Source organism: Empidonax traillii, unplaced genomic scaffold (genome assembly GCF_003031625.1).
Source record: "Empidonax traillii isolate 1590-97213 ecotype Southwest subspecies unplaced genomic scaffold, ASM303162v1 scaffold718:size422569, whole genome shotgun sequence".
Taxonomy (NCBI): Eukaryota; Metazoa; Chordata; class Aves; order Passeriformes; family Tyrannidae; genus Empidonax; species Empidonax traillii.
Window position 1 is genome coordinate 70267 of NW_020955911.1, and position 21554 is coordinate 91820.

Below are 21554 nucleotides of genomic sequence, written 5' to 3' on the forward strand. Positions count from 1 at the left end.
TGGTCACCCCTAGAGTCATGATAATCACCAAGTATATATATATATATATATATATATATAAAAGTCTGCAAGTACATGGCACACTCAAATTGCCTTTCTAACTTGCACAAGATCATGGCTAAGTGCTGTAGAAATAAAATTTACTGAACTGTTGGACATGGGATAAATTTATTTAATAAAACAAAGCAAGCAGATTGTAGTTACCCACAGTTTATGAAGTGCAATATGACAATTTTGTGTAATAACTCTAAATTTGTTTACACATTAGTGCATCTAGTCCTTTGACTTCAGTTATTGCACATAGAAATTAACTCATAGAAAAGACCTGCGTACAAGACATGCAGACTTCATGAAAGGCAAATAATGCCTACAGAATCAGCAAACCCCAGAATATACACAGCCTGGAATGGTCAAGGAGGAGTTCAGGTAACAAATATAACCTACTAATATTTCAATTAAAGGTAACCAAAATAGGTGTTCAAATATAGAATTAATTTTAAATATATTAAATGCTAGTTTGTTTTTTTTTTTGTTTCAGGCAAGGTGCTGCTTAAAAAACCTTCAATAGAATAGCTTCATTTAGAGATGGTAAATCATCAAGTTATACATGGAAATTTTGATTTACATCAAATGTGACAACACAACGTACAAAAAAGTTCTTTAAAAATTCTAAAAAAAAAAAAAAGAAAAAGCAAATCATGTTATAAAAGGAGAGCCAAAACTCACCTTCTTTGTAAACTAAAAAACGTTTTCTGACATCCATGAACAGTTGGCAACACTGAGCATCAGAAAAATATCCCATGTGTTAAAGTGTGGATATGTAGTGTTCAAATCTTGCATTTACTGCATACATTTAGCCTCGAATCATGACACCTGACAGAAATAAAAGGCAGTTCCCCCTTCCCCCTTAGTTTTGGCCATTAATTAGCAGGAAGAGTCTTTAATCATGATCAGCTCGAACAACCGTAACGCTTGAATTCCTAAAAACCAACGCACGGGGAGGGGGTCAAAATCTGTCAGCCACAGCTGCTCCCGTGGGAGTTGATGCCTGGGGCTGTGACAGGAGGATTTGGGCCCGTGCTTTGGGTGTAAACACAGTGCAGTGGGAAGGACTCACAGCAACGAACTCCGCAGAAAGAACTCGCGTGTTTCGCCGTAGCAAGAGGCTCGAAGCACAGTAAGGTAACTACTCCTGGTCGTGTGCAGTGTTGGCATTTTGTGTGTGTGCTCATGTCTGGAGAAACATTCAGAATTAAGCAGGAACCAAGGTGATTGTACCTCACTATAAGGCGGCTTGCTATGGTTTGGTCTCATGGCTTTACCAACTTTTTTATCCTCCTCGTTTTACAAAAAAAAAAAAAATCTGACAGTCCCACCTTTCACTGATAGTTGTGTTTTATGGCTACTTGCTTCCCCAAAAAGAAAAAAAAAGCACAAGTTCTGTATGAAAAACGTAATATGTATATACCACATTGAATCACAATATTACCTATACATCCAATTTACATTCTTTTATCCTGAAAGCGTTTCATATTTCGATTGCTTGACACAAGCTATTGACTGCAGAAGTGAAAGAACATAAAACAGTTCATTCTACACCTCCAACTGCCTGAGAAAGAAAAATATTCTTCCAGTTTTATAAATTCATTCCTTATTTAGGATTCTCCCCCCTCCCCATTTGGCACGCAGTTCCTTTGCTGCCAAACAACTTCTCAATGCTTTAATGCACATTAACAGAGCACGAAAACATAAGCTGAACAAAAGGTGCCTCAACGAGCTCCTTGATCTATTAGATTTCAGTTCCTCCTCCCTCCCCCAAAGGACAGGTCACTGCAGCCTCCCAGTTCAAAATCCTGATGGCAGCCAGTACAAAAATAAATCGACAGCTTAATGGAATGGAACTTCACGGAGCTGAAGTACACGGGAACAATAACCAGGCAAGTGAGCACAAAGGTATGGGCACAGTCCTGGGGAGGGGGGGGAAAGTGGCACGAGTTAAGGATGAGAACTACAGCACAGTTTATAAAACCATGAGAGTAACTTTTATAATACTGTAAACTGCAAGAGTCTTCACATGTCATGGTTGATCAGAGGCCTCCGCGCTCAGATCTTGAGGGCACGTGGACGAGCGGGGATCCATGGCTGAGTGCATTAAAGGGATATAAACATCATCCATGTTTGGCATGACAAAGATTTTCTGGGAGAGAGACACAATTAAATCAGGTTACACTTCATCTGTCACTGGAAACCTTAGTTTTGTGATTTGTTTAGTTAAAAAAATGCAACAAATTTCCAGGCAAAAGATTCCCGAGTTCAGCATTCAGGCAGTGCAGTGCCCGTTAATTCAGGCCATTTTGTTGTGTTACACTTGTAAATGAAGGTCAGAAATATCTGTATCTTTGCAAATTCCATTAAATTAAAAAGGTTCTACAGAAAAAATCACCACCTTTCCCCACTCTGTTGCTTTCTCATCTCTTACCCCTGTACTTTCACACTGCACTTTTAGTGAAATAAGTGGGTTTGATTTCTGGTTGATTGTACAGGTTGGGGTCCAGAATCAATCTTCCCATCCTACATGTATTTGAAAGTTTTTTCCCATTTTACACTACAGTCAATGTGATTTTTAAAAATTATTTTCAAGGAAGTAGTGACAGGACACCTCTCTTAGTATCTGTTCTTCATTTTTAAAAACAGTTGGGTGCTCTTATCATCTAAGAACAGGAGCAGTGGAGGACAACAACTAACTAACAAATAAACAGTTCAAAACTACCAGCACTGAAAGGAAGACGTAAAGGAAACACACCTGGAACTCCTGCTCCAGTTTCCTGGCTATCCAGTCTGTCACATGAACCAGAGTCACTTCTCTCTCCCCGAGTTTTGGCCGTGCTTTTAACTCCAGGTAGGGAGGCCTTCGGAAGCCGTACCTTGGGAGAGCACAGAGCAGCTTTTGTTACAGACAAAGCAAACACTTCAATGTGTAGCTCAGTTTCCTCTTGAGAGCAGTTCCTACCTCATTTACCACTAGTTCTGTTCTCTTCCAGAACTCACTTTAGCCAGACTTTACCTTTTTTCCCCTCATTTGGATCTTTTCAATAGCACAACCTGCAGCCAAGTTCCTCTTACCATATTCTGTCAGTGGGTGGAGGTGGAATGTTAATCACTAGTGTTCCTCTGCACTCCTGCACTTCAACTGTTAGCAGCAATGGAGTATTGGAGACCTCTTCAATTTTCTTCTTAATAAACTCAGTCTCTGTTGCTTTCTGAAAGTATTTTGACTTGGTGATTTTGTCCACAATTCTCATCAGTTTACTTGTCCGAGATCCTCCGACGTACCTTTAGATAGAGATTAGAAGAAAAGGACAGTAAGGTAATTTTCCTAAACTACTAAGACAGCCATGGATTTTCTATGAAACCATTCAAATTTGATATAAAAATTCCAAAGAGACGCATGGCCAAGCAGCACCTACCAGAGCCTGGAGCCAGTGGCTGTGCTCTGTCAGCTACAAGTGTCTGGCAGGAATTCCCTTCAGGCTGAACAACTCCTTCCCACATGGCATTGGAAACACAACACTCTTCAAAACTGCAAATACACTGCCATCACTTATGCCAGCAAGCTGGCATGGGAAATGACACCTTGTCTACTGCCATTCCAACAGAACTGTTGGGACACTGATGCAGCAAGACAGGCACAAATCAGCAGCTCCGAAGACCCAGCCATCATGTCTAATTATTTAACAGCGTGTGCTGAACACACAGGTTTTCATTTTAAGGTACTTCAGGAGTATAAAGGTGTTGATAGAGAAGAGCAAAACAGTTTTAGCGGTGGGTGCAATGATATTCCAAAAATGGTTAACCATGCCTGCAAGAAGAGGGCTTTTCCTGGCAAACATTGTCAGGCATTCCTGGCTTCTAAAACAGATTCTTTAAGGGCTGAATCTGTCTTTTCTCACCCCTATCTCATGTTGGAAATATACCCTCCAAGAATAGCATATTTGGTATTTTCCACATACTAAATCATAGCTAATTATGGCTCTTGATGTTATGTACCAGAGATGACCTTCCTAAGGAAATGACATTTTCCTGTTAGGGTTGAGGGGGAACCAGAAAAACTCACATTCTTATACAGACTTTTACAGAGTTTTCTCCTTAGCACAACACAAGGCAAGGAACTCCTCAGCTGATATAAAAAAGCTGAATTAATTTCAACTTTTGGATTTTATACTTAGCTGCATTTTCACCCAGAGAAAGTAGCTACTCTCTCATCAGCTCATCAGATTCTATAGTGGTAGTAATGCAGATTCTTTCAGTATTCTACATAAAAATTCTTCATTCTCCCTCTTTGTCCTCTTGATAAAGAGCTCTCTCTATATCTATGAATTTTTAGAAGATATGAAATGCATCAAATGCAGTAATTCCAACAACTCTTCACACAGTTTTCGAAAGTGTACAGGAATAAAACTGAGGGAACTCCCTGGAACATTTTGAATAAGTCATGAGTCTTCTGGTACATTCACTGTAAAAATCAGGGATGTGTTCAGTCACAGAAAACACTGGGATTGTCTGGGACATTTCTGGCTGACTGCAGCTTTCTCACTGCATGGCACAAGTGCAATCAGATGCAGAAAGCCAAAAATCAGAAGAGCAGCCAAAACAAGGAATGACGTGGCAACGCTGGTCTTGGGAAATCTCCTCTGAAACTCAGCATGAGAGGGCAGCATTGCACAGCCCAGACACTCAGAGATCTCCAGAAATAATAATTAAAAAAAAAACCAACACAAGAAAAAAAGCCAGCAACACAAAACTGAGAAGAAAGCGAGGCTTGAGGAACAGTTGTTTCCTTTAAGAGAACACCCTGGAAATGTGGATCAGCAGGAGCAGCACAGCAGCTCCCTTGGCTGCCAGCACTGGCTCCACTGCTGCTCTTGGCTCTGCAGTGGTGTTTGCTCCACTGCCAGGACATTGTGACACTCTGGGGGACACAGAGCACCCAGCACTGAGCAAGGCACGGGCTGCTGGGGGAGGGAAGGATTAACCAGCTCACCCTTCTGCTCCTGGAGTCACCTGCTTCTCTCCCGCCAGCTCAGGAGCATCATCTTCCTCCGAAGAGCCGGCGCTGGAGGATTCCTCATCGCTGTCTGCAAGACAATACGCCCTTGGCCTGAAACTGAAACAATTCCCAGGTCAAATGGAATATCCTGAAATAGCTTCTCATCCTGTGCAGCTTTGGCTGACATTACACCACTCTGAACTATGCCCTCCTCTTTTTTATAAGCACCAAACCAACACCCCCTCTGAAGCCAGGCTGGCAGAACTACCTTCAAACCAGAAAATCAGTTTTCCCCTGTGGAACATAATCCTGCATGAAGGAGGTTGGCAGGGGGGCGGCTGTTTTACATATTCAAATCAAGTGTGGAGATTATTCCAAATACATTTGAAAGCATCTCTGCTGCTGCTCGTGGCTTTCCATGGGTTGAGCAGAACAGAGGCTGGACAGGTAAAACAACCTTTTAATGTCAGTGGGGAAAAGTAAAGTTAATAAAATCAAACCAGGGCAGCTCCTGGGGTACAAAATACCACCTGGTAGTAACTAATTCCTGGACTTAAACCTATGGAAGAATTTAGGCACAATCACAGAAAAAATTTCAAATCTTTTAAACGGATTAAAGTGACAGAAGGATACGGTGGATACACTTCAGGATGAACAGATCTCTACTGAAAGCAAGAGCCTGAAACAGTTACACAACACAAGCTTCAAAAGCATATGGCTTTAGCCCTGGGGACTGTACCCAGCACTGGAATTCTCTACAGCACATTCAGAATACGGTTCATAGCTGTGTCTTCCTCCTTTGTGTGCCTGGGTGTTCCTGGAAGTGTATTTGAAGCCTTTAATAACCTCACACGGGGCATGGACTGAGGCTGCTGCCTGATACTCTGCACACAGAACCAACGGGTGGCTCTGCATGAAGTCCTAATGAGAAAGGACAGCTCAAGTGCAGCTCCCAGAGCACAGGACTCCTTCCCAACCCGAGCAGTGACCCCAGGACCTCTCTGCACTGCAGAATTTCCCACCCAGGCTATGGAATCAGAACTGCAAACCTCTCCTCAGCCAGAGCTGCATTTCGTACCTGCACACGGTGCAGGCACACACCAAACTGAGCCACCTCCCCGAGGACAGGGGGGTGCTGGATGGTTCCTGTCACTGGCCCAAATAGCAACCCTGGAGCTGCTTCTCAGGGAGAAAATCACGTTTTTAGGTCAGACTCAAACTACACATTATCTAGGAGGGCGTGACCTCCCTTCACTTTCCCGTGCAGGTTGTACCAACCCAGCTCAAAGCATGCCCAGAGCATTCCCAGGGCTCTCAAAGGTGTCACCTTAAAAAGAGGTGTTTTATTTCCTAGTTAAAGGTGCCTCACAAGCCCCAACCAGCTCAGACCTCAGGATTTCCTCGCATTAAACAAAGCAGCAATAAATAAGCTTGAGTGAGATTTCAGGGGCTCTCTGTACACAATGGACCATTTTATATGACACAATAAACCCACTCTGGAGCTACAGTATTGTTCCTGTGCAGATTGCACAATATTTTATGAATTGCCATTTGTCAGCTTGTTTTTTATGTGGTCCAACACAGCCAAAAGGACTGATGGGGTGAGAAGCTGTGGTAAATTTGGGTTAACCTGCCTGGGTTTGCCTCATCTCCTGTGTGGCAGAACCTGTGCTGGAGTAATTGTATAAAACTGGCAATTAAATAATTTTCCACCCTCTTTGAGAGCTCTATTTTCTTGAGAGGGCATTATCAAACTTATCTCAGCCCATCTCACTTCTCTTTCAAACAGAAAGTGCAACACTGGCCCGTTTGTCTCCCTTTACACTGACAACATCATCCACAGACAGTTGAACATCAGAGCTGTTCCATCCTCCCTCTCTCTGGTGCCTCTCCTACACCAGTTTGTGGTTACTGCCTCTCAAGAGATGGTTTGTTCTGGGCTCTCCAGGGACACAAATGAGTGTCACCAACCAACACTCCTCACTTACAGCACAATCACAGATTCAAACACTTGCAGAGCAGTTCGTCACAGCAACTGCCGAGTGACGATTAAAAAAGGCAGCGAAATGAAAATCAGCCAACACAATGGAAAGCATGGATGAGAATCAAACTCTTCTGTGCTTCTCAGCTTTTGCTTATTTATTTACAATATCCACTGTACTGAAGGGGAAAAAACAACCCCCCAAAACCCCTCATTTTAAAGCAGAATACACCAGGCTGCTCTTTATGTAAAGCTGGCCCTGAGGTTTGAAACATCCCAGCCCCGTGCAGGGAGCAGAGCAGTTGATGCTGATACCTCCAAGCAATCGGTTGCTTGGCTACAGGCACTTGCATCTGCCTTGCTGGGGGCCCCATTGCTCAGCCAGCAGCAAACTGGTTTTTAAATATGAAATCAATGCGTTCACTAATTATTTCTGAGGCCGTTTCTGCACTGAGCAGATATGGAAATACACAAAGAAAAATCCTGAAGGGATGAGGGAAGAAAAGCAAGAATTTGATTTGTATAGACATTTCCTTCTCCATCCCCCATTTTTGGGAGGGGTGGAGGGGGGCAGATTAAAAGGATTTTGAAAAATGTGCACCTACCAGCTCTACTGATGTAAATTCAGAAATATTTATGTCAGGCAGTGACAATGAGAATTTGGGTCGATTTTAAACCCTCTGAATTTCTACCACCAGTGTATGAGATCGTTCAGCCATTAGTTTTTTTTTCCACATTTATTTTCTTGTCATGACTGCACTGAAATATAGGGCTGCTGCAAGTCTTGCTTCGAGATATCTCAGAATAAATGGTCAGAGCTCTGACATGAGTACACAAAACATCCAGTATCCTCACTGTGAAGGACCACAACATTTTATTCATAGCTAAACAAACGGCCAGATTTAGAGACTATTTCCTTGATTTGTGTCCACCAAATCAGAGACCACCTCCTGTCCAGGGGCTGGAGATGCCTCAAGTACAAAGAGAACACAGCACAGAAAGGATGAACACTCCACAGCTGATGGGATGGATGCTTGACAGGTGTCACTCACCAGGTAAATACAAATGGACAGATTGATGACGCTCAAAAATCCCAACAGCATCACAAAAATGAGATGGGGAGGCACAACTACAGGAGAGGTAAATCACTGTATAGTGTTCCTTAATTAGTTTACCTACATGAGGCATTTCACTTAGACATAGCAGGGAAACAGGAGCGGGCTAGGAGGAAAAATAGAGACTAAAGGAGGGGTGTGATTACTCCCCTGGTGCACTAAAGCTATTGAAAACGTCTCTACACTACATTTACAGCCTATTTACCTTCCCCATTGTTTTCTCCTCCATGGTTTACAGCTGTAGCTGTGCCATGCTGTCACCAGGCCTGTTACCCCCCTTTGTGCATGTGTGCATCTCCAGTACTGAAGCTTTATTTACTAAGACCCCAAATCAAGCCTAAGGCAAAGCTAAACTTTAGTTGCTGCACATTTTAAAATCCCGCTAAAATACATAAAAAATAACTGCATCACAAAAGCCTTTCATCAAGATAATCATCAATGGGGCAATCGAACATCAGAGTTGCACAGAAAGGCACGTTCTACGCTCACGTGGATGAAACTCCCCCAGCTCCTTTCAATCCCTGCAGAGCCACAGCTGCTCATCCACAAGGAAAATCCCACTTTTTCACCGTGAAAGCTCCAGCTGGAGATTCCAGCACTGCCATCCCTTACCCTTCTCTGCCGATCTCGCCAACTTTAAGCGCTTCACCAAGAGGCTCTTTGCCCAGTTTGGTCAAGTTCATCTTGGTCTCCAGGGTCATCAGAAAAGATCCATTGTAGGACATTTCCAAATCAACCCACAGTCCTAAAAGAAACAAAAATGTCGCTTTAAGAACCATCACAAAGCAAGCTTTCTGTTCACATTAAGCTCATGGAACAAAGTCAGGTGTAAATCAAAAGGAGTGTGATTTACACACACCTAAACCGCTTAAGAGATCTGAAATGAGATAAAGAACACAGAATACAATCAGGGATTCACTTCAGAACTATTTACAGCATTGCTCCAAGCCAGACAGTAATGGGGACACTCCTCTAGTGACGCTGTCCAAACAAAGCACAACTTGAAATCCCAGAGCAATATTGCTTGTGTCACACCACAACCTGCTGCCTCCTGCTCTGCCAGTGGTGGACTGAAAGAGTATGACAAGGTTCCCCAGTATCTGAGCTCCAGGCATTCCTTCATGACTCACAGCAAGCAGGGTCATTGCTCTGACAATTCTAGACATGGGGTATTGCATTAAATCCTAGTGTTGTGCAGAATATTCACCAAAAGAATTCTCTTGGGAATAGCTGCAGGATTAGGACCTGCCTCTTGAGTGACCCCCTGCAGCCCCACGGACTAAAATGAGCTGCAGGTATTTGGGGTTCAGATATCAGAAATCAGATGCCAATAAACACAGATTGTGCATCTTCCTTTTCCAGACACTGTAGCTGCACAAAACCAGTGCCTGGCACATCATCCACTGACACATTCTACTTTTATTCACTTATTCAGAAGCAATTAATGGTAATTACTCTTTGGGTTTGATTCATCTGCAAAAGTCACATTTTTTGAGTTCAAGAACTACTGTTTCCTGCAAAAACATGTCAGAAAACCAGCACTGTCCCTAATCCCACAGTGTCTGTTTACAGAAACACAGGCAGCTCCCAAAGGCCAGGTCACTGATTCCCTGTGAGGTTCCCTGCTGGATGCAGGAATGAACACAAACTGCTGCTTTATCAACCCAAATCCCTCTTTTCCCTCACACACTGCTCCTAACACTGTTCTAAAACCAAACACAACAAAGCTTATATATATCTTTCCTCTTCACGAGGAGAAAGCAGCAGTAAGACCATGAGAAAGAAGGAAAAAAAAACAGCTGAACAGACTTTTTGGATCATCAGTGAGCCAGCACAACTCAATCATCAATGCTGTTTTAACAGCAGATCAAATTAAGCAAAGGATGCCATTACTGAGAGGGGAAACTCCTTCTGGCCAGAAAACGTTCATCCACATTTTCCAGGGGGAAAAGGGGAGGGAGAGGGAGTGAAGAATTGGGCAGATGGTACAATTTATTCTGAATTTTCTGGTTCCCCAGCCTTGAGAGAATTACAGGAAATGCTACAGCATATGCTGTCACCCAAATAGGACTGCAGTAACACAAACAAGATTTTTTTTCTAACACTGCCTGTTAACAAACTGAGTTACTTAGAGAAGCCATATAATAAAAAAAAATATTTTCCTTGTAATCAAGCACTGGTTAAAAAAAAACTCTGGATGAAACAAAGCCCTTCACTGCATTTTAAAGCCTCACAAAAGGCTCAAATGGCTCAAAAACACCTCAAATGACTGTCTCAAACACTTAAAAAAAACCCCAAAACCTTAGAAATGTTCATTCTAGATACTGCCCTGAAATTTTAGGGCTTTTTTCCCCTCATATTTCCCAATAAACCAAGTGGTTTATTCATAGGTAAACTTCCCAACAAATTTATCCTTACGAAAACAAGCATTTCCAATTACCATACCCTTATTTATGTCCTTTTAAGTGTAATTACACAACAAGTTATTTCAGTAATTACTCACTGCAAGTTCTTTAAAAAAACAAGAGTTCACGTGGCACCCAAAAGTGTGAAAGAAGTTACAAGGATTAGCAATTCTCCCATAAATGTTTCCTTGTCGCAGTTTGAAGCGAACAAGCAACTGAATTTATCGAAGCCAAGTCTCCTAAATCCCATCTCATGACTTGGAATTCCAGCCTTTGCTTCCAGCTGGAGTTATGAGAACAGAGAAAGGAATTCCAAAAACGCTTCAATCCAGGCAAAGGGCAACGCTCCGAGCAGAGCCCTGAAACGAATGCTTGTTTAAAAACAAACCATGAACCCACTTGGCAAGCATCACAAATGTAACAAGTTTAAAACACTGGGGTTTTTTTTTTGTTGTTCTGTAACACACAATAAAATTTGTCCCAACAGTGAAGTCACTTTTTGCTGCTGGGAACACGGGAGGATTTCATCAGACAACCTGCCGTCCCACGCAGGAAGCACATGACAAGCAGCAGCAATATTTGTTAGTTCCCTAAATACTGACTGCAATCTCCAGCTTATTCCAGCTATTCAGTATTCATTTCTCTTAAAAAAAAAAATAAAGACAGATTTTCTGCCTCGTGACAACCAACTGTTTATAAAGCCCAGTGGCCAAACACACTTCCCAGGAGCTGAGAGCAGAGTACTCCTGTTTTATAGATAAGGCTCTTCCCCAAAATCTCAGGGAGATAAGGACAAACAACAGCATTTGGAGACATAACTGATGTCATGTGTGGCCAAGAGGGTTTCAGTGACTCCCCAAAGTCTGGTTTGTTCTCAGTTTTAGGAGGGAAAGGTGAGTGCTCACACACCTCGTGCTTTCAGGCAGTGATCTGAGTGGCACAGAGCTAATTATCCATTCAAACTGTGCTCTGTCCATGGTTGTTGTTGCTCCAAATATGCTGCTGAGGGTTGGAGTTTGGCTCCTTGCTGGCCTGTAATTTAGAGCCTCTCCACAGTGTTTTAACACTTGTACCAAGTATCTTAAATTTATTAAATTCTTACCATCTCACTATCGATTTATTTGTTTTAGCTATGTCTAGAAATTATCTTGGTAACTTCACTTAAGAGCTGAAAGAGCAGTTTAAACCAAAAATAAGCTGCTTGCCATGCCATCCACAGCTGCACCACAACAGGTACTCCAAGGAGGTATTTCCCTTTATGCCAATTAGAAATCTCTCCACCTTGAGTGGAAAAACTCAGACACACTTTAAAATTAAAAATTTCTCTGATTCTGTCTTAGAAAAGAGAGAGCATCTAGTTCTCCTCAGCATGTGGAATAAATACTCTTGAAGCTAAAAAAGCATTATCCCAAGTATTTCTTTCTTGTGAGACTATTTAAGTGACATGAGTATCCTCAAATATACTCCTGTGACCATATGCAAGCCAGAAAGAACAGAAAACAAACAGTTCTGATTCATAAAGCAGCAATATGAGAGTGACTCAGCTCTTAAAAAAATCCATATTTAATAGTAAGGACATAAAAGATGCCGTGTTTTGAAGTTTATTTTCAAAGCAACGCTGTATTCTTGTTTTCTGAGTTAGTACAATTATATTTTCTGAATCTCCTGAGCCAAACCTGTTTTGTGCTGTGGTACAGAATCAGATCTGTCCCAAGGAGATGTGCAGTGCTCTCTGCAGTCAGAGATGTGTCAGCACCTCTGTTGGCATGCAAGTTTTAGTTTAGTTCAGTCATCACTGCCTATGGAAAGACATGATCACCCTTCCACAGCTACACAGAATTATTTCAGACCAAGCCTGACATGGAGACCCCTCAGCATCTCCTCAGCACAAACTCTTATTAAATGTCTCTTACTCTGAGTAAAACATCCACAAACAAAACAGATGAAAATCCTGTTCTCCACTGGTAAAAAGGCAGGAGGAACCAGACAAGGGAGCTGGAGTTTTACCTCTGTGATCAATAGAAGGTTTGAAGGCCTGAAGGATCTTGGGCACTGCTATCCCCATGTCCAGCTCAGTCAGAGTCAGCTCGTTCATGAAGTAGGGCAGCTGAGAGGACAGGAGACAGAAAGTCAAACACATGTTATGGAACTAAACATTCATTTCCTGAGAGAGGAGAGGAAAGGGAAATTTAGGGAATGGACTGAGCTGAAGTGCCACCAGGGGAAGGCACAGGAGTCACCCAAAAGCACCTTTTGAGCTCGTGCAGCTGGTGGAAGCTGCACCCTGGCACTGCACACACAGCTCCTCCCATGGCTATTTACTGCCACTGACCTGTCCTGCAAGCAGTGCCTGTCTGAGGCACACGGGAACACACTGGAATTGTGGTTCCCTTATCTCCTCCACCATAAAAGCAATCTCCTATTTCTCAAAGCAGCTTTCATCCTTTAAAAGCAGTTCTATTTATCCCTGAAGTGCACACAATAACACTTCTACTTTTCACATAAAAACCTGACAGACACAAAAAGTTCATCCAGCTGTGGCTCATTTCAAAGTGAAGCAGCCAAGTTAACATGTTGAGATCCATGGGAAACTGAACTGGAATTCTCTATCCCATTTATTTACTTTACAAGTGTGAAATGAATACCTTCTTATACCGTTTTAAAACTCTAAGACTGTGTTTCATTTTTTCCACAAGAAGTGTGTAGGTTAAGTCTCCAGATTAGGTACCTTTATTTTGCTTAATTTCATCTGGATCTTCTTTGACACTAGATCAGACCAATATTTTTCTCCTAAAAAATCCCAAAATATTCTTCCAAGCAGAGCATTCACCCAGGCCTCCTGTTCTTCCTCTTCAGCTTCCTCATGGGCATCTGGCAACTGGAAAACACAGAGCAGGTTATTCAGCCCTATAAATCCTATAAACTGAGGACACAAAAGGCATGTTTTGCACTGGAAGTTCAGTGCTGGAGCCCAGGTTGGCTCAGAACTCAAATGCTCAGCAGAGAGAGCAGCTTTACAAACACATCAGCTGTGCTGCCACGGGCCCGTCATCATCCTGACATGCAACAGAGGGAACGAGAGCACGCAGATATAGATTGACCTCTGGCAATATGAAATGAGAAAGCTGCATGTAATTTAACCCCTGGCAGTAAAAGCAGATAAACCCAGAGCAAGCAGACTTAGAAATGTGTCTGCAGCAGAAACACTCTCTCTTCCCAGTCACATCTCTACCCTTCCTTCGATTCATCAAAAAATTGGAAAGCGAGACCCCATCTTACATCCTTAAATCCAGATCAGAAACATCACAAACAGATGATGAACAAACACAGTACAGGGAAACACACTCTTCCTTTCAATGTTTGTAAACAGGATTCAGGAAACTATTGTTCCCTCTGCTGCGTTAAAGGTTTTGTTTACAATCTGAGAGGATTATGTCTTGCTTTGCTTGAGAACAATCTCGAAACACCTGGAAATATTAAACATTCAGATACTGCATCACTGCCCACACACATAGAGAGGCAAAAGCAGCTGAAACAACTTTGGGTGTGTGCACACACTGCCAGGTATTTCATTAAAACCAGGAGGCTTCCACGAAGGAAACACAACACATTAAACGTCTCTCAAGCGCCTGCAACGACAGAAGAATTCACCACCCTTCGTTATTCCAGGCAGAGCTCCCAAAGCCAGCAGAAAAGCAGTGCTTTCTAAGACAGGCAGGTAGATGGTACAGTTCTGACCATCATTTCTTGGCAGTGCGTGCTCCCCAGGGCTGCAGCCTCCCTGCTGCCAGAGCTGCTGGCTGAGGAGGTGCTGCTGTGACGCAGATTTTCCTGCCAGCCCCACTCATCTATTTATAGAAGGATTCCTGACACGTGCCACATCCAGCAGAGAATTCCTCACTGTTTCAGGAGCTGTGGGGGGCTGGAATATCTGCTGTCCTGAGGGACACAGGTTGTGTTTGTTTGTATGCTCTGCCACGCCTTCCTCTCTGGACATTGTGTGAAAGTCTGGGAACAAAGATGCACGGCAGGAATTACATTTTTAAATGAATGGTGATAGGACTCAACATTAAGGGCCCATTTATCAAGAGTGCTGTACTGAACATTAAGGTTCTGTTTACTGAGAGTAATTCAGCTGCAGTCCAGGAGGCCAAGGGATGAGCAGGAGCTACAGGACATCCTCCCAAGGATGCAAGGGCATGCATTACCTTTTTCCCAGCTGTAGGGCTGCTGTCTGCACTCAGCACTGGGCTACCTGAAGGGCTTTTCTTTTCCTGTGGAACACACTTTGCCATATAAACGTTGTAGTCCAGGAGCATCTTCTGCCTCACGTTGCCAGGCAGGTCCTTGTGCTTGGGTTGGGCAGTGATCTCCTCTGCGTTCCCCCTGCTGCTGCTCCGGCTGTGCGTGAGAGCTGCGGGCTGAGCGTCAGCTCTGCCCTGCCCGGCCAGGATCCCTGAATCCAAAGGAATAACAGCCACTGAACGGAGAATAAAGCTGACAGCCACGCAGCACAGTGCAGGAGCAAACACTAAAGGGACTAAGTTACTCTGCAGATAGAATTTATTCTGAAAAAAAACCCAACCAAACCACATTCAGAGAAGTGCTTTCTCATTTTGAAGGCTCAAAGTAGATCCCACTCCTGTGTGCTCAGGTGGTCCTAAACCCAAATGAGCCAATCCCTGGTATGATTCAGCACTCAGCAGGATGGGGGACTGGGGGAGTCAGCTGATCAATAGCATCTTTAAATATGGACACTCACATATGTACAACCCATGGCACAATTCCCAACAGCCCTGCTGGGAACGCCTAAAATAAAAGTCAGGTGATTTAAAATGTACCTATGACTAAACTTTTTTTTTTCCTAATCTAATTATAGGCTGTTACAATTAAAAGTACTACCAAAAGCATGCAACTATTAGAATTTTAATTAGCCTTTAATTTTGCATTTGCATTTCAAGATGTTATATGCCAGAAATAATGATGCTAACTGATTTTTAAAAAGCTTCTCAGAGAAGAAAAACAGAAAAGCATGAGTCATTCAGGTTTAAAATTATATTAGAGGATGGTTTTAAATTATTTTTCAAACATTTGATCAATACTATAGACTAACATATTTGGTGGTTTAGATACAGATATATTCAGATAGATAGATATATTAGTGCAGGACTTCATAAACAGAAAAATGTGTTTTCTTGTGACACTAATCCATGAGAAAGCTCTTTATCATTTTCAGATTAGAGTAGAAGGAAGGATGGAGGAGGAAAAATGGGTAATAGGAGATGAGTCTAATACTGCAAATGTTGATGAGAAAAAAAAGCAGTTTGAACACTTCATCCCTACAAATATTGCAGGAGTTATTACAGCCACTGAAAAATAGTGCATTCATATAAAATAGTTTAAAAATAGTAACAGTTGAAGGCACACAGCCAAGTACACAGCCAGGAGAGGAAAAGGCAGGGTGGGAAGGTGGCAATGAGAGGCCAAGACTAGGAGCAGAGGAGTGTCCTGGGTACTGCTTGCCTGTAAAGATCACTGTGGTTCACCCAAACAGAACTGTGGGTCGTTTCTTTCAACAGACAGACACACTAGAACCCAAAATGTGAGTACCTGACTTGCTCCCAGACAGACTCGATGGCTTCTTGGCCTCAGCCCTCGGCCTGGAGGCGAGGAGGAACCTCTGGAACCACTCCTCCTTCTCCCTGCCTGTCCTCCCAAAGAGGTAAAGCACTTGATCCTTTTGGCTACTGCACTTTGCCCCCTCCTGAGGCTTCTTGGATTCTTCACTGTTTGAGTCCACTTTTTCAGCAGATGACTTTTCCTCTGCGTTCTCCTTCTCAGCCTGGGCCTTGGCCATGAAATCCTCCTGTTTAGCGAGTTCAATGCAAATGGGGTATTTCTTATTCCAGATCCGTTTCCGTGCCAGACTCTTGGGAACCAGGGAAATCTGAAGGATAAATGAAAGGGTTAAAATTAAATTTATTTTTTTTTTCAGTTGTATTCTCCATGTTTTCATACTCACACAGGAATGCAAGAGATGCAGGTCCCACACTGGATCTGCTGGGTTTAACTGACCCAGCATTGGTGAGCCAAGGCCTTGGAATTAAAACAAAGATGCCATCTGAGCATCTTATACAATCATGTGGATTAGAAACTCTGTTTTCATTGAGAAGATCTTATTCTCATAGATACAGGGAAAAAATAGAAAAACTAAGAACCTTGTTTCTGTGACCATGGGGTAGATAATGACAGTCTAAAGTGTGTTTTAAACTCATCTTTTCAAGCCCATCTCAGGAAACTGAGCTTTAGAAGTCCTTTCCCATATGGACTCAGGGAATGGAGGGAAGTTTTCCACACTGTCACCATGGTCCCTCTGCCCCTTTCACTTCCACACTCAACTGAAGCCTGGTTTCCTCCCCCATCTGCACTGCCAAGGCCCTCGACTGATGCAGCACATTAAAGAAATCCATTCTGTTAATAATGAGCTATTGATGTCTTACTTAATACAATGCCAATGGAATCAGCTTCACATGGCTGCTCTTCACAGGTTCGAGGGAGGCAAACAACACGCAGGGAAACTGTCCCAGCATTACTGCTGATGCTCCAACTGCAAGAATCCCCATCTCCTTCCCCAGACAGGGGGCACCTGCAGCAAGTCATGGCTTTCCAGCCACCTTTTGCTCTCCCTTTTCACATTCCCATTCAGTGTATGTTCCCCCAGTGAATGAAAAGCAAATGTCTGAGCTGCCTTGGCACAGAGACAACCATCAGAGATGATGAATTTTGGTGTAAACCCCAGAACAGTCCTGCAGTAATTTTGTGTGTGGGGAGTAAGTCTGTGCTGCCACGAGTTACCTCCTGCTCTGGACAGACAGAGGAAAGCCATGCTTTTCCCTTGCTGTGTAAATATGGGCTTTTTCTAAATCCTGCCCAACCTTCCTCCCCAGCACAACCTTTTGCAGGTTAGACACGACAACAGTTTCATTGGCCTAATGACAGAACATGAAGACAGAGGGGCTGCAAAGTGTTCTTTGCTAAAATCAGGTGTAAGTAAGGCACACTCACCTTGCTCTCTGTCAGTTCATAAATCTTCTGGCTGACATAGGTGACGTCAGGCTTTGGCTCATTGTACAGAGCTCTCCTGGAAATGTTTTTGTTGGGTTTGGAGAGTCGCAAGGTGCTTCCCTCGAGTCGCACAAACACAGAGTGAGTCAACGTGGCATGGTACGTTTCTGGATCATAATTATAAATTTCATTCATCCATCCCTAGAGAAGAAAACACCTGTTAACAGGCTTTTAAGCTGTTGGAAAACCAAGTACAGCACGTGCAGAAAAGTTTGTACATTCTTATCCAGGCTTTTGCCGAAGTTGTTTCGCTTCCTGCAGGAGCAGAACGAGGCAGTAGATGCCCCAAATGAGGCAGCACCAAACTGACAGAGCACGAGACGAGGATGGTGTCACAAGCACACAACTGTTTGGTATGTGTGGCACAGGGTGCTCTCACCTCATCCCCAGGAACCACGGGGGGATGTGCAGGATGCTGGGAGGAGCCACCAGGCAGGCACAGGAGGGCTGTGCAGCTCCCAGAAAGCACAGACACCCTAATCACCAACGGCCAAGGCAGAGCAAACAGCCTGTCAGCTCACAGACAGCTCTGACGTTTCCATCACCCACAATTAAGGGCTCAGTGGAAGACCACAATGGAGTTTGCTTTCCTGCACCGTCACCGCTGGAGATCGTTTAACGTGTTGTGTAACGGCCCCGCTACAACACAGGAGTCACACATGTGGATGAAATTCAATTCATTTCTGTGCAGTGAAAGAAACAGCAAACAAACCAGCCAGCCCTGCTGGGACGGGCCTGCAAGTGCTGACTCGGCCCACGACGTCACTCCTTGTCTCTGACATCTGATTGCAGAAATGCAGGATGAGAAATGGGGCGGAAGATGAGCCACAAGACTCATCCAAGGGAGAGAAGTTTCCCTTCTCTCAACCTGCCCCACAACATACTTTGGTAATTGCTTCTACCTGCACATCAGAGCCTTAAATTCAGCACACTCAACATTCATCAGTGTCAACAACGAGTAAAATGGCATCTTCACCAACACCTGGCTGAGCACAGTGGGGGAAGTGGGGAGAGCTGAATGAGCGCCCCAGTGTCCCTCAAAACAATCAGTTGTAACTACCAAAACAACCCAGAAGTTACTGCCACATTCCAACTTATAAACTTTAATAAGAAACTTTACCACCCACACACAGAGAAATGTGAAATTTATCTGAATGCTCATTTTCTGCAGTGCCACAGTTCCTTACAGCAGACAGCACACACTTTCTCAGGTGCCACAGTAACAGTGACATCCACGTTGTGCTTACTCCAACATCCAGCTCCTCTTTCACTACAAACCCAGAAAAACCTAGAGAAATTAGCATTTCTTTTATGTTCAGGGAAGATTAAGTCATTCATCTTTGCTCAGCTCCAAAGCAGATTACCTCTTTTATTAACAGAAATCAGGGCACACTCTTTGAGGCAGCTTTCTGTTCAGGTTCTTTGCTTGCACGGGGTTCTACACAACCACCACACAGGCAGCAGAATGCACAAGGCAGAGGTTTCCATCAGCCATCGAGCTCTGCTCAGCGGGGACGATGCATTTCTGAGCACATCCCATCTCCTTCCTAGAAATTCTTAAGCCAAGGCATCTTTGAGCAGACAGCAATTAACTTTCAGCCAGGAACTCCAGCTGGACTCAGTGAAGCACAAGGACATCACGCGAGTTGCCCAAAGCCATCGTGAGCCGTTCCCTCTACGTGGAGCTGGACCATCCATATGGCCCACAGATCTCTGGAGCGACTCCCACCTGCCCCCAGATCAGAATTCTGAGCTATTTCAAGTTCAGACACCTCAGTCTGGAGCCTGCAGATGGCCAAGTGCACACATGGACATTTGCTGCCTCCCAGGTTTCTTGCCTCCTCCGGCAAGGCAGCTCAGCCAAACACCACAGCAGCTGGCACGGGGAGAAAGGGCTCCTTGGAAAGTGGATCTCTGCAGGAAGCTTAGCCACGAGCCCTTTTTCTAACTCTGATGAGCTGTGAGGTTACACAGGAGGAGAGCTGGGAACTTTGGGGTACGTGTGGTACCCAAAACCTGACGTTCCATTAACGTCCTGCTTGGCACGGAACCAGCTGGAGTTTTCCAGCACATCCTTCTCTCAACTGCCACGTGCCATAGGAAGGAGTAAAAAAATCCCTCCTGCTTTTCTGAGCCCTACCATGTGCCCAGGCTTTCCACTTCCAACAAGAGGATTAGCTGCACAACCTGCCAAACTCCCAGTGCTCACACCCTGTGGTGCCACCTTCCCTGCTCACTGTTCACAACAACCCAAGGGAAGTGCAAATGTTTCTCACAGCACAACCATCACCTTATCAGCAACTGGAGAACCTCACCAAGACTTTCAACCGTGATTTCTGGCTGTCAGAGGTACTGAACAAAGTCTAGAACCAACAGAAGATAAATACATTTACTGCCTAAACCAGCAACCCACACAGTGATTTCTGTACCAGGAGGAGAGTGGCTGCTTCCTGGATTTGAGGCACAGCCCAAAACCCACGAGATACAGAAGTTTCAATTCAAATAGTTAATTTTCAGATAACAGTCAGGATGAGAGAGAAACAAACTGCATTACTACAAACCCTCCTCGTACGTAAAATTTCAGTTTCCTAATTTCTAAGGAAGTTTTTTCAAGTTATTTTGTTCCAGAGGAACACTGCACTGCTGAGAGTGAAACGTTAATACTTCTCCAAGTGAAGATTCTTCACTCACTTACTGAACCTGAAAATGTGTGGCAGCTGCAGAAATTTTATCTAAGGGTGTTACGGGGGGTAATGACACCACCTGCCCTCTCACGTCAGTGATCTCCAGCTTTGTAAATTGTTTCATTGAGCTTAAAAAACATGGAGAAGGTTATCCAAGAAACCCCCAAAGTCATCTCAAAGTTCCTGCGCTTCAAGAACCACTGCAGCAGAAACACCTCCGCCCCTCTTTTTGCAAAACCAAACTGCAACAAAAGATTCACAGCCCACGGAAATCGTTTTGCAATGCCCCCAAACAGAGAAGTTATGCTACCATAACGTGCTGACAACAGATACATTTCCCCCAAACTACTGAAACAACAATGGATTTCCTTGTGCAGGAGAGGAGTGACTGTATGATGGGTCTTTTTTGTGCTGGCGAAGTTGTTAAAATAAGAAATTCAGTAATTCAGGGAGGACAATGCCCATAGTCATGTGCTGCTGTGCAGCTGCTGGGCATTCACACTGATCCTGTGATCTGTTTAGAAAGGTCAGCCCTTGCTGATAGGGGGAACTGCAAAAAGATCCTTAGGAAGGACCCAGAGGGTTTGGGGCAGGGACCAAGTCTGCAAGGAAAAATAAATTCAAATCATTACTTATGATATTTTCAAATATGTAAATAAAAGAATCAGCAAAAGCCACTTCCACAACACAATTCCAAATCTGAATCAAAACTGTCCCCAAAGCTTCTCAGTGATTTTAACAGATTAATATCCATTCTTATAAAGTGATACAATCATCACTCAAATCACACTAATTCTATTTCCATCCCTCACATTGCCACTATTTCAAAATACTGCAATAGTGTTTTGCTTGATAAATGAGCAGAAATGTAAGGCACTTTCTGAGCTTTATTGACAAGATCTGAGGTGGCAGAAGCAACCACCACCTTTACTGGAACACACATTCATCTGTCAGAGGCCAGTGGCAAACGTAAAATCCCTTGGATGGTACTCAGGAATAGCTGCTGATAAAAAACCTCCTCTTTCTGGCTCTAAAAGCTCCATTTCTCCAGCAGGCACTGCCTCTGTGTTCTCCTGAAAGTTCCTTCTAGTGGAAAGGGTAAATCTATCATTCCCCTTTTGGCTGTTACTTAAAACCTTTCGGATCAGCCAGCACAACACAAGGGAATGCACACTTGGAAGGCCAAGAAGGAAGCGA

The 21554-nt window shown here is 43.6% G+C and overlaps 1 protein-coding gene across 4 annotated transcripts in view; it reads right to left on the reverse strand.

Moving 5' to 3' along the window:
* Positions 1-194: 194 nt before the first annotated feature.
* TEX2 (testis expressed 2) overlaps positions 195-21554 on the reverse strand; it is a 43635-nt gene continuing 22275 nt past the window's right edge. For all 4 annotated transcript variants that reach the window (XM_027900354.1, XM_027900357.1, XM_027900359.1 and 1 more), the window contains exons 3-12: positions 17614-17814; positions 16159-16495; positions 14757-15004; positions 13277-13426; positions 12556-12655; positions 8756-8888; positions 5042-5164; positions 3124-3333; positions 2804-2924; positions 195-2197 (exon numbers count right to left, since the gene is read on the reverse strand). In XM_027900354.1, the coding sequence (XP_027756155.1) occupies positions 2078-2197; positions 2804-2924; positions 3124-3333; positions 5042-5164; positions 8756-8888; positions 12556-12655; positions 13277-13426; positions 14757-15004; positions 16159-16495; positions 17614-17814 (1743 nt within the window). In that variant the 3' untranslated portion in view covers positions 195-2077. The remainder of the gene's footprint in view (positions 2198-2803; positions 2925-3123; positions 3334-5041; positions 5165-8755; positions 8889-12555; positions 12656-13276; positions 13427-14756; positions 15005-16158; positions 16496-17613; positions 17815-21554) is intronic.